This window comes from Mycteria americana, chromosome 7 (genome assembly GCF_035582795.1).
Source record: "Mycteria americana isolate JAX WOST 10 ecotype Jacksonville Zoo and Gardens chromosome 7, USCA_MyAme_1.0, whole genome shotgun sequence".
NCBI lineage: Eukaryota > Metazoa > Chordata > Aves > Ciconiiformes > Ciconiidae > Mycteria > Mycteria americana.
The window spans coordinates 36275270-36288733 of NC_134371.1; the positions used below are offsets into that span (position 1 = coordinate 36275270).

Consider the following 13464-nt stretch of genomic DNA (forward strand, 5'->3'; position numbering starts at 1 on the left):
GGAAAAAAACATTTCCAGTCAAAAAAGTGTGAAAAGAACATTAATGCAGTGTTTTGAAGGGGAAAGTTTATTACTACAGAAATACTAGCACTAATGCAATTTCTTAAGGTCAGAGTGTGACATTTTAATACTCACCTGGTAATATTAGTACTTTATCACTAGAGCTCAGAGGATAGCCATCTTTATACCACGTAAGAACTGGAGGAGGAACAGCATTGGTCTCACAGTACAGTGACAGGGGACTGTTGACAATCACATCTTTACTTTCTCCACCTCTTCCTGTATCTACCGTGTTACCAGCTTCCCATTCCTTATAAGGCTTTTGGAAACTAGGAGGAACTACAACCAAGGAAGGGAAAAACATTAGAATTTTACAGCAGAAATAGCTAGTTTTAAAGTCAAGAAATGAAAAGATACTGTAATAGTTAAATAGCAGCAATAAAAAATAGGGTATTAAATTAACCCCTCCCACCAATTTAGATTAGCCACGAAAATTCTAGTTGTTTTCATCAGAATGAACAATTGAGAAATCTACTGAATATTTTCTGAAGACTAATAAATAACAGTGTAAGAAGACCTGACAACAAAACACAGACTGTATTAATCAACAATAATACTTAAATAGTAAGCTATCTGGTTTTACTCAAGTTCTAATTTTGTCTAAATTTTCAGAAATTACTAATGATTGTTTTCTTGCATTTACACACAGTGTGTAGGCCAACAGGATGCTTATGTCTGGGGACTCTAAGTACTAGTCAATACAGATAAATAAAATATGACATCTTAGTTTAAGCTAAATTAAAACTATTTTGTGTAGTTTAGAGGAAGATCAGAGTTACTATGTCATTCCACTGACTTCAGAAACACTGCATGTGTCACAAAATATGAAATAAAGAATAGTCAAAGTACTGTATTTCTTAAAGATAAGCAAAAAAAATTAAAAAAAAAAACATTAAAAAAAAAAAAAATCACACAAAACAAAAGCATTGGATTAGACCAAGCAGGTGCAAAGTATACAAAATTATAAAGAATTCCAACATCCTAGAACATTAAAAAAGGAGGCTACCAGAAGAATTTTATTATCTGAACTGTTTACCTTGTACATTTACATCAAATTCCACTTCATCCTCTCCAGCAATGTTGGATGCCAGACAAGTGTAACGACCGGTGTCTGATACTTGAGCCTCCTTAATCTGCAGAGTATGGCCACTAGCTTGGATAATGACATGATCATCTAGTTTAAGTGGCTGTAATGTAATTTTACATGGAAATTAATACTTGGCAAAACATACACTAGAAATAGCCATATTTGTGGAAATAATATGAAGTCATCTCTCTTTTGGTCAAATTCAGGTTGTTTCAAAATCCCTCCTAAGGCAGTATACTGGGAGTAAAAGCATATTTTAGTTTTGGTATTTCCTCTGCTTTGATACTGCTAACAAGAGAATATGCTTCAATTTTTGTTAATGTTTCCAGCAAGGCCCGCTTTCAATCTACACAAAGAAAGCAGTTGCTTAGGACACCAAATTACTGAGGGTCACCACTTTAGACACAGTCCTAAGCCAGGTGCTCCTGGGATGGGAGCCTTAGCCACAGGTGGTGCAGCCCAGCTCTCCTCTCATCTGCTCCTCCCTTCCCTCAGACCAAAAGCTTTTCCTCCCTGAGTAAACTTGATCAAGCTCCAAAGTTCCTCAAGACAGTTTTCTTTTCATGGTTGTCAGAAACTCTGCATCTTCACCTTTCTGATCTTGGTAGCTGGTCTCCTAAGAGGATGTGGCCTTACATCACTTCTAAGCCCAGCTGCAAGTTGCTGCTGAAAGGAGCAATGCCATCCCCATCAGGCAAGAGCTCTCGTGACATTTGATTAAATCAGGCTGATTCAATCCCTGAACTGACTGGCCAAGTCGATGAGCTGATGGAAAACCTACACATGTAAAACCATCAGTTTTCTATGAGGTGAACAACTCAATCTAACTTACCCTACAGCCACACAACCTGGATCTGCTGCCCAGCGAGGACACGGTGTAAACATAAAATGGATGCAGCAGCAACGCAGAGATACACAGGATTAGATGTTACTGTCCCTAGAATTTACATCACACATGACAGTAGAGACTACACTACTACAACCTGTATCTCTCAATAATGAAAACAGAACACATAAGGGAGTCAGCACTGAACTTCTGGCCTGCAGGGAACAACTAATTTAGTCCATGGATGTGAATGAAAGCCATTTACCCGGGGCAACCTAAGAAAAAGCTGCTGCTGTAACAGTGGCAGCAAGCTGCTTACAGCCACTGTCTTTCTTTGGGGACCTCGCAACTCCCTCCAACATCATTTTTCATTAGCAATACAATCGGTACACCCAGGAGATCCTAGAATTACAGCATAGGTTCGAAACAGACAGAGGATGTATACACAGTCTCTCCTGTGACCCCAGGCTGTTTCTGCATGCCCGGTAAATCCAGGAACAGCTGGTCCAGCTGCAGATGTGTAGCAGTTTGCCACGTGGTAAGTAGCATACCAAGAACAGGAAAAGCAAGAGATTATATTCTCCTTTCCTACAGAAGAGTTTCTTTTTCAGAAACAGTCACAGAGTGACTGTTTCTCTTTTATTTATAGCCAGCCCCCAGTAGACTGCACATCAGTACAATTCTGTGACATTGCCCTTCCAAACTACTTCTCCTCCAGACCGATGTTGTTGTAAAGACTGCGTGTGGCAGGAACCACGCCTCATTCCCCTCACAGAGGATCCAGATGCTTTTGTGGCTTTGTGAGCTCTGCCAGAACCAAGTGGGAGGCTCTCTGCAACTTCTGCAAGGGCAGCACTTAGAGGAACCAAGCATGGGGCCATTCTATAATAGGGCCTTTGGGGACTTTACACAATGGCAAAGGGACATGTGGTCATACCATGGGATGCTACTGCTAGGCAGGGCCCTCCCCCTTTAAAGCACAGGCCAGTAGTGGGCTCTGGAAACTCCAGCACTGATGTGTCAGTGGCACTGCCAAGCACCCACAAAAAAGCAAGGGTGTCAATTTGTAGAGGTCTGGCCAACAGCAAACATCCTAAGATGCATGAGGGGTGATCCTGCCAGCAGAACAGTGGGAAGATGACTTCCTGCTGACTTCAGCAGCGCAAGTGAGCCTGTTACACTGCATGCATGTTCATTAATAGTGATAGTGAATACGCAGTTGTTTCTGTATGAAATCCACCCATTAGAAGGAATTAAGTTTCTGACTGGCCTGTCCATCCTTGTACCAGCTGATGGCAGCAGCAGGAATGGCGTGAGCTTCACACTCCAGGGTAAGGCTGTGGTTTACTTTGATCTTCACTTCTTTAGGGGAAAGGCCCATCCCTGAGATATCCCCTTTGTTAATGGTGGGTGGAACTGCATAAAAACAAAGGGAGCAAGAGGGACTTCCATGACTTACTGTCTTATGCCGCATTTCAAAATTAACTGGACAAAGGGAAAACCTGGGTGATAACCTCAGGGAAAGCAAGTGCATTCCCCCTATAATCTGCCTCTTCCCCATAGCTGAATTTTTATTTATTTATATGTATATTCTTAATATATATATATTTATTTATTTTTACTATATGTATTACATATAAAAATATATAAAACTGTGTTCAACAGTTTTAGACATGCAAACCTGACTACAGCCTTACCTAGCTATAGCACTTTATTATGTGTTTGGCTTGAATTCTATAAAGTTCACTGTACTTCAGTCATTAAAAAGCGTTTTAATGCAAACTAATATTCTCAGAAACATATGTTTGAACTGAAGTCCACACTCAAGAGTAGCTGGTCAAAACTCAACATTTCCATTCCATTGAAATTCCACTGTTGCAAAATCTTGTTTCCTTCTCAATCAGAATGAAAACAGAACATTTCAAAATTCTTAAGCTACCCCCCACCCCGGTCTCATAATAACTTTTAAATTATGTTAAATGCTTTCAAAGCATTTTCCATTTTTTTTCAGTAGGAAATTTTAAATTCTCCCTAATGCTTACAGTACCATAATAACTGACAGTTGCAATGGCATTTGGGGGTGAGGGGCTTTATGTTGATACATAGCCATACTTCAGTAATGAACTCTTTTGTCATCTTCTCATTATTCAGAATCCAATGGGGCCTTATTAGGGACTTAGTGTAATTAAAATAACAGCATGGTTACTGTGAAGGAGCAAACCCAACTGCAATTCAGACTAGGAAATAAGAAAATAAAAAAAAGATGAAAAATCATGCTTGACTGAGTCCATAATGAAGAGTTTGAGCATTAAAATAGAGTATTAGGCACAGATGCTCAAAGGACAATGTGCTGACAGGAAGCCTTGAATGGGAAAGCTTTTGTGCATATGGTATTTTATGGAAGGATATAAAAATAGTATCCTCCTGTTTTACCTTACTCAAGAAAGTTTCCTGTTAGATGTTATGGGTCCCCTCCCCTCCTTTTTTTCGAAAATAGTTTCTTTGCTCACGAGATTTTAGCGGTGGACTTGGCAGTACTAGGTTAATGGTTGGACTTGATGATCTTAAAGGTCTTTTCCAACCTAAATGATTCTATGAGATTCTCTGCTCACATCTCCCATTGTGCTGCTCTCATCTGATAATCATTACCAAAAAAGCATTTCATAAGACACTGGAGTTCAAGGTTTCTTAAATGTCTTCCCCTGGGTGGTACAAAGATTTTTAGCCCAACAGCAGCATTTGTAAAGGATGCAACAGCAAACTCTTCTAGTGTCTTTCCTCAGGCAATGCCATGAGCTAATGCAGATATTTACTAAACAAAGCTGCTAACAGAAATCCTTGTATTCACCAGGATAGGTAACACTGGAAAGGGGAAAAAAAAAGAAAGATAAAAAAAAATTGGAAGTATTTCCGTACTGTAGACTTTCATTTCATAGTGTTTCAAAGTTTCTCCAGCCTCATTTGTGGCTATACAGGTATATCTTCCAGCATTGTCCTCCTGTGCATTTAGAATCTGCAGGGTTCGACCACCTGCCAAAAGACATCATTCTTTAATAGCATCTATGTTATACTCTTGCTTTCCAATTATTTAAATAGCTTCTGCAGCATATTTTCAACCCTTTGGTCCAAATTCTGCCCTTAGATGAGCATGGAAAACTCATTGCTTACCACCATGTATACTATGTGATAAATGAGTGCATAATTTGCAGGAGTGCTTTGGATCACAACTCCTGTTGCTTACAGATTCTTGGAAAATTTCTTAACAGTTCTGTACAAGAAATTTCTTTAAGACATTTAGATAGGAAAAAGTGATTTACGGTTCTGCACTTCATTCACAGAAAAAGGGAAAGGAGGCATAATCAGTAAGACTAAGCAAAAAGAGTCTATTCAACATACAGGAGTGGATGTGAGCCTCTGAGCTGCCTTTTGGTTTCAGTGCAGTACTTCATATGAAAGAGGCCCTTAACTCCCTCTGGAGAATGGACAGAAGCAACAGCCACCATGTGAGAAGAAGTGTAAACATGAATGAATCAGTAGGATTTAAGACTTCAGGTGGCCTCTACAACTTTGACATCCATCAAGTTCCCTCCCATAGTATCCTGTTTATTTATGATTTACACCGTCTGCATTCTCAGAGACGAGTCACTATTTAATTTGGCTGCAGCTCTTTTCAGACTGCATTCCTAGAAATTGTCCCCCCGTGTAGTAATTCAATTCCTCACTATCAATATCGACCCATTCTTGCTCTGAACACTTCCAGTTAACAACACTAAAGTACTTGTTCATCTACATTACTTCAGTGTTACCAGTGAAGCTTGTTCGTGTTTTCCACCTCCATAGATGTGCTAGGTAAGAGTTACTCCACAAATTAAAAATGGCAAACTACCAATGACCTGGAAAAATGCCACCTCATTCTTTTTACTAACATTGTTGTTTATATCTCTCTCCATCTAATTTCCACACTTAATTACAAGTTATTTACATTCATTATTAACTCCAATGAACTTGTTTGCCATCATTTAGCTTTATGGAACAAAAGAATAAATACCTGAATACAAAAAAATACAAGTAAAAAATCAGTTAGTTGTGAAGCACTTAAAAATATTGGAATGGGAAGTGCTACAAAAGTACAAACATTGCACTTAATAGAAATATACCCTTTGATTTTTTTAAAAAAATCTGTAATGGGAAACTAAACAATAGAAGAATAAAGTCTTATTTCTCAATAACAACAAAAAAATTACCTGGCAAAATGCGGATATTTCTGTTTGATTCTAAAGGATTACCATCTTTCAACCAGGTGATTGTAGCTGGAGGATACGAGTAAGCCTCACAAACCAGCGATGTTGGGCTGTTGAGGATGACAGTGACATCTTCTGCATTTCCATGGCCATCTGCACTCACAATGGTTGGAGACACTAGGAATAACAAAATCATTAACCAGAGGAAGGACCTCTATGAAAAGCCAATTTTCTGTTCCCTGTTCAGTCTAGGAATCTGGTTGCAGCCTTAAATAGCTAGGACACATTCCTACAAGGCGCACTGAAACCCAGAACCAGACAACATTCATCCGGTTTTATGTTTTGTCCTGAAGTCAACAGTCAGCCCGTGTCGGCGGACTCCATCCACCCTTATCCTTTGTCAAACACAGGTCACTAGGAAGGCAGCCACCACTTCTTGTGCAGCAGCTGGCAGACCCACTGCTTGATGATCCTGTGAGCAGCAGATAGGTAGGAGGCGTGAGCCTAGGAAATGAGGATCTGGAAAACAAACTCACCATTGTTTGCATTTGGTTATGCAATAACCCGTCATGAAAAATAGAGAACTCCAGATGATTTCAGCTTTTATGAAGAGATCACAATCTGAAGTGCTCTTCAGATACTCCTTCTCTGAATCACAATAAACCAATATACTGTCCTGCTCATTCCATACAGACAATGTCCTGTTATAGCTCCGCATCTTCTAGCTCTATATTGTCTAAAGCACAAAACTGCTGTTTCTATTGAACTATTATTTATCAATTACTAAGCTACAAAATTTTAATCGTAGCCAGGCAACTTAAGCATTGCTGTAATTAAAGTACTACAAAATTCCAATGTGATTATCTGTTTTTTCCTGAGATGAATATTTTCTCTGCAAGAGCCAGCCAACTGTCTTACCAAGTACATTAAGAGTGTAACTTTTGCTCTTATCTCCAGCTGTATTGGATGCAATACATGTGTATCTCCCTGTGTCAGTGACTTGAGCATTGGTGATTTGCAGGAAACGCCCACTGGACAGAAACTTGTGATCTTCATCCTCAGTTAGAGGTTGCCCATCCTTTATCCAGGTGATGTGTGGTACAGGGTTCCCTTAATGGAGTAAAGAAAATTGCAAATATTAGTTGTTGCATAGCCTCTAGGATATGTCAAGAATTCTGAAACAGAAAAATATAGTTTCAGATGCCCTTTTAAAATATATCTTTTAAGGAGATGTTTTGGAATACGTATTCTAAAGTCTTCAAACCTCCTGAAGTAATATACACCTCCTCTTAAATTCCACAGGCCTTTAGAGAAGAAATATCACAGCAGCTATCCTCTTGGTTACATTTTATACAACCTTTATAAGGAGGAGTGCTTAGTCCTGCTATAAGCACCATGGTTAAATTTTAAAATTCCACTGAACTGAAAATTCCATTAAAAACATGCTCCTCAGAACCAATGATGATCAACACCATGGGTTTGATCAGTAAAGATACTGTATACTTTTACCTATCACTTCACATGTTAAGGAAACTCTGTGCTTCTCTTTCACTTTCACATCTTCCGGTTTAGTTTCACCCACAATCCCTGGAGGCACTGCAAACAGACAAGACAACAACATTAGCAAGTATTACTTACAACCAATTTAAATACAACAAAGACTATACTCAGGCTATATCTCAGCGTATGCTTCCCATAATCACATCAATCAATGAACGGCTCAGATCTACCAGAAACAGGTCCAGATGTGAGACAGTGTAGAGCTAACCTGCCTGTACAACAGATACGCACTCTGTTCTGCACCCCTTAACCACACAAGTCCACACAAAGGGCAAGAGAGGACCGCAGACCCATAAAGTACTCACCTCACTTCATCTTCAGAGCTAGAGATACACTCAGGGTGCTGAGGAGGATGGTCTGTAGGGTGATATTTCTGAGTATGGTCAGTAGGGCAATGGTGATGAGCACTGGTTAGTAAGGCCAGGTTTGATTTTATGCACCAGCAGGCTTTAAGTTTGTAAACAGGTTCTATGACTCATATTAAGCAGCAAGTATATTTGTTCAAAACCATGTGTTTAAGTTTAAGAGTTGTTTGTTTTCCATCAGTAACTGAAAGCACCTACCTACAACTCTAGGGAAAAAGACTGATTTATTAAAAAAAATGATTGTAGATTCAGGCCAAAAGAAAATGGCACTACAAATCAAAGTAGGCATGGAGTATAACAGGTTGAAAAGGAGGCCTATAGTTATAAGAAAGAAAGCCCAACCTCCAAGAGATTTTGGAAAGTTTTGTAACAAAAATGACAGACTAGGGAGCCAGATACTATGCTTTAATAATCCTACAAAATGCAAACTCTCTTTAGGCCTTCTATCTAGGCTGAAAAAGGAATTAAAATATATTCAGCAGCTTATTTGAGATCTACCACTAAGTTGGAAGCAGAAGTTTTATAAAAATAAGAATCACAGTAATATGCAGAATTCATTGTCAACAGAGAAAAATAATGTTACACCAGATTTTTGATACTATTGAAGGGTACAAACTAGAGTGAAGAAGAAAGAAAAAATTGAAAGAGGTTTGCACCTCACTTGACTGGAATGGCAAAGATACTACTTCAGCGTGGCTAAAAGTTGACCTCTGAACAAGACACATGGCGAGATGCAGGTTAGTAGATTTTAGCATGCAGGAAGATGTGGCTAGTGCTGGCACTCTCACCAGTGAGAGTGCATCTAACTGCATCTAACTTGTGATGCAGTTATGATTGAATTCCCTGCTGCGACTGTACAAGCAATGCAAAACAGACTTTTGTATGGGTTCTAGTCTCCAAATGCAAGGAGACAAAGAAGCATCAACTAGCAGGAATTAGATGAGGGAAAATATAACCTAAAATCATAAAGTTCAGGACTTCTAAGTCAGGCCAAAAGTTATTATTTATAAACAAACAGAGCAACTCATCACTTTGGCCCCAAAATAATACAGTAAGATGTCAACACATATTAATTTCAGAAATATGACAAAGCCACACCAAGCATTTTGGAAATATATAAATATTATGCTTACTACACCAAGATCTCCATGCAAACTGGCTCGCCTGTTGCACCTCCTACACCAATTTAGAGAAACACTGGGATGTTTCTGTACAGTTCCTATTTACAGTGAGCCAGTGAATATTCTGTGTCGCTATCAGGCCACATTCCAGTAACTTTCCTCTAGAAAGACAAAGAAATTACTGGGGGGAGGGAAGAGAAGACTGAACAATGGAATTTTCCACTTAGCCCACTGGAAATCAGCTTCACTGAGCATTTTTCTCAAGGCAAACAAAGCCTATGCAAGAGAGATTTCCAGAACCCTCATGAACACCCTGCTACTAAAACTCTCCAAAGAAAACAGTAAAACAATGAATGCTTTTCAGTGTTTATCCATCTCTTCCATTCTACCAGACTTACACTTCCATGAGCTCATCAAATAAACATGAACTGGCATGAATGTGAGTTATCATTTACAGGCTGAATATGTTTAAGTCAGCTGAAGGCAAGGGAAGCTGATAGCGCTCAGCACATTAGAGAAAAGAAACTTACAGGCAAATTATATACAGTAATGCTATAAGACAACCTGCATCAGGCCTTGTAATTGATAAAAATAACAAATAGTTACTAAACCAAAAAGCAGTATTTTCTGGGAAAAATGCCTTTTTTAAAAAAAAAGTATGTGTCAAAAGTAATGTGACAAAATTACATATTAAGGGTTCCAAATAGCCATCTAAAGAGCCTGCTGTACTAGTCCTCGTCCAAATATGTTAGCAGGATCACCCACTAGCACATTTAGTTTTATGTTTTACAATACCAAAGGCTCTACTGACTAAAGGTTTCCACTGAATCAGAGATCTCTATTTTGCAATAACAATTCCAGCTCCAATGTTCAATTTCCCTGTTGGTCTTGGCTTTGCCTTCACATCTTTGTTGCAACAGATTATGATGCCACTCAGCCATACATATTATACCCACTGCTGCACAATAATGCTGCTTTTAATTCATGAGTATTATCATATGGGGTTGCACCTTCCTGCATTTGAGCATTAGATGCAACAGATTCACATGGATTTAATATGGTTTCCTGAGGCTGTAGTTTTCATTTGACTTAAACCACCTTAAATTCAGGCCAGTGCCAAAAGCAATAGCACTATTCCCCTGACCACTCACTCTTGTCATCCTCCTTTCACACCAATACTGGCATTTATAGGCTGTATGGCGAACCAGCAGGGAACTGATCTGGCTGAAAACTAACCTTACTAGGAAAACACAAAACCCCCACCTTTTCAGATCACCTATAAACTGATTCACCTTGTTCATCATGCCCATGGAAGAGTAAAGCTATGAGCAACAAGAAACAGAAGAGAGGACAGGAGTCTGGCTGTCAGCATGCCCTGGACTTCTAGCCAACTGAAGCAACAACATAACTGAAGCCAATTACGTTGACATAGTTCCTTTTCAGAAAAACAAAACAAAACAAAAAACCCCCCACAAAACAGAAGTAGCTGCCAGTTATTCCAAGTTATGCCTGAAGAATCTTTATTTTAAAAAATAAACGATCAGCGAATTCACATGTAGAAGTAACTTCTCTTTAAAACCTGATTTTCTGACCATGTTATCAAATGCAGGGGTCTTTTGCCTAAGGACATATGTTTTGGCAGAATAATTTCTAAAATACCAGCAAAGTGTACAGTAGACCCCCTTATCTTCTTCTACTGTAAGAAAAATTATCACATACTCACCTAGAACAGAAAGGTCAAAATCCTTCCTCACTTCTCCTGCAGCATTGGTCACTACACAAGTATACTGACCTTCATCTGCTACACTCGTGTGTGTCAAACGGAGCGTTCTGCCCCCTGAGGAGAAAGCCAAAAAACATACAATCATTGAAGTCCTGCTCCAACCAATATGCCCCCAAATTGTCTAACTCTTAATTTTTTTTATATTTTGGTTAAATTTACAGCTGTAAATTTTTTTTAATGTGGTCTATTTTTTTAATGTGCTTTGTTTTGTTGAACGAACAGTAAGAGAAAGTGACTGACCTTACTCCTAACTCCCATAATTTCTGTATGTGTTTTCAGGCCCTCAGCTCCTCAGTGCTTTTAGATCTGTGCTTAATATTGATCATACTATTCTTTCTAGTCAGTATCTTCCAAACTACCCCGACACATCCCTTTTTTTCCCTTCAGAAATTACATTTAAGTGAACTTTGAGGCATTCAGACATTTTCTGAGAATTTCTGGAGGAAGTCAGAGAACAACTGGAACAATCACAGAAAACTTTGAGACGCATCTGTAGAGTTCATGCAGAGAAAATCGAACCTGCTCCACACAGGTCACTCAAACTACATGCAGGAGTACAGTGCACACATAATTCATTGATCAGCGCAGACAATTTGCATGTGGCAGGAACACTGTATTTGCAATATGCAGGATTTGTGCACCTACTTCTGTACAGGAAATTTTGACAGAATACAGTGCCTCAGACAGCAGGATTTTTGTTCACATGAGTACTTTTCTATACTGAGAATCTAAATGACTATCCAGGAAAAATAATAAAGCCTCATCGGGGGGGGGGGTGGGGGGGGGGGGGGGGGGAAGGCCATACACATAAAAATAAGTTTATTTTTATAAACGCATACAAACACTCCATAAAGGTATTTTCACATGTGCACATAAGGAATAAAATTCCACTCCTCTCTTCTAGCATTTGTATTAATTGTGCCATCAATAACAGTAACAGGTGACAACAGTATTGTTTACATGTTTTACAACATGTAAACAATGTTTTACAACATGTAAACATGGTTTACATGTAATGTTTTAAAATAACTTATTTCTCATAACATTATAGCAGAGCAGTTGTCAGAACAAATTTACCCAGACATGCTAGTTTAAAAGGAAGAAGATTTGCAAATACTTTTGACCAAAGGACCAAGAGTATCCCCGTTCTACCCTAGCAGAATAATTTATCTTTGCTTCCTTTTTGGCAGAGGACCAGCAAAACAAACATCAGTGAGCATTTAAGTGTGAAAACAAATGTGGTGGCCATCCTTCAGCCTTTTCCAATTTCTCATTAGCAGCTCTCACATTAGCAATCATTACCTCACATCTGAAGTGTGCATGTCCTGCCTGCAGATATCCACAGGGTCTCATTATTGGCATATATCCCAGAAAGTTATGTTCCTCATCATGTGCTTTGAAGGAAGAAACTACTGACCTGCTTGACAGATGTGCCTCCACTCAAGGAATCCTACCTACAGGAGGGAGTACTGTGAGACTGAGGAAGACTCAGTTCTTGCAGAGTCGTGCCACCCTGATCCTTTCTCCCATCCACATCCTGAACAAAGCCATATAAGAAGCAAAATGAAGCAGATACCTGCCTGCAGGAGACTGTAACTTTCTATGGTATCACATACTTGCACCTGGGGCCCCAGTGCTGAGGCAGGATATGATTTTCTACATTTAGCTAGAATTTAACCAAAGCTTTTCTCCTTCCTAAAGCTAGTATGCAGCTTAGTGCATGGTCTGCAAGGAAAGCAGATGGGGTATGGTGGCATTTTTTTCTTTTTTTTTCTAAAGTATGTGGGAAGCATCATTAAAAGGAAACATCAGCATAGTATCTAAATTAACAGATTCAAAGTTGCCAGGAGTGTGTCCACACATTTAAATCATCTGCAATGCCAAGTATGTTTTCAATCAACAGAACCAAAATCTTGCTTTGGCAAAGTATTTTACCTCTTAAATTAATTGAAGAGGGGCATTTGTTGTTGTTGTTTTTGGTTTTTTACAGCTGTACAAGCACAAATAAAGTTCCAAATGCCATGTTGGTTACAGTTCACTACCACAATGTGTAGTTTTCTAAAGAACTGCACAAAAGCACAAAGTTTTCTGGAAAACAAAGCACTGAGTTCTGGCCTGTTTCCCCACTCCCACTAACATTCAGAGACAATAAACATCTTTTTGTCTCTCACCCTTCCTGACTCTGCAATCCGGGTGGTGGTATTAGTGTGGGTGTAGAAATCAACAGACAGAACAGAAACAATTAAGCCCAGAAGAAATTATTTTTGTTGATGGCAACTTCACACAAAAAGGAATGCACACCAACTCAGATAGGCAGATTTATACCGGATAATAATCAGACACCCACTCCTTTTTCCATGTGCCATACCTAAAAATGGGAAAGCAGAAGACAGGACTACCTGTAATGTTAAAAGCTACATG

General features: G+C 39.0%; 1 protein-coding gene across 1 annotated transcript in view; it reads right to left on the reverse strand.

Moving 5' to 3' along the window:
- Positions 1–13464, reverse strand: part of HMCN1 (hemicentin 1) — a 203021-nt gene that overhangs the window by 55671 nt on the left and 133886 nt on the right. The window contains exons 47-54 of the mRNA XM_075509138.1: positions 10984–11097; positions 7724–7810; positions 7133–7324; positions 6218–6391; positions 4890–5003; positions 3244–3389; positions 1097–1247; positions 136–339 (exon numbers count right to left, since the gene is read on the reverse strand). Of these exons, the coding sequence (XP_075365253.1) occupies positions 136–339; positions 1097–1247; positions 3244–3389; positions 4890–5003; positions 6218–6391; positions 7133–7324; positions 7724–7810; positions 10984–11097 (1182 nt within the window). The remainder of the gene's footprint in view (positions 1–135; positions 340–1096; positions 1248–3243; positions 3390–4889; positions 5004–6217; positions 6392–7132; positions 7325–7723; positions 7811–10983; positions 11098–13464) is intronic.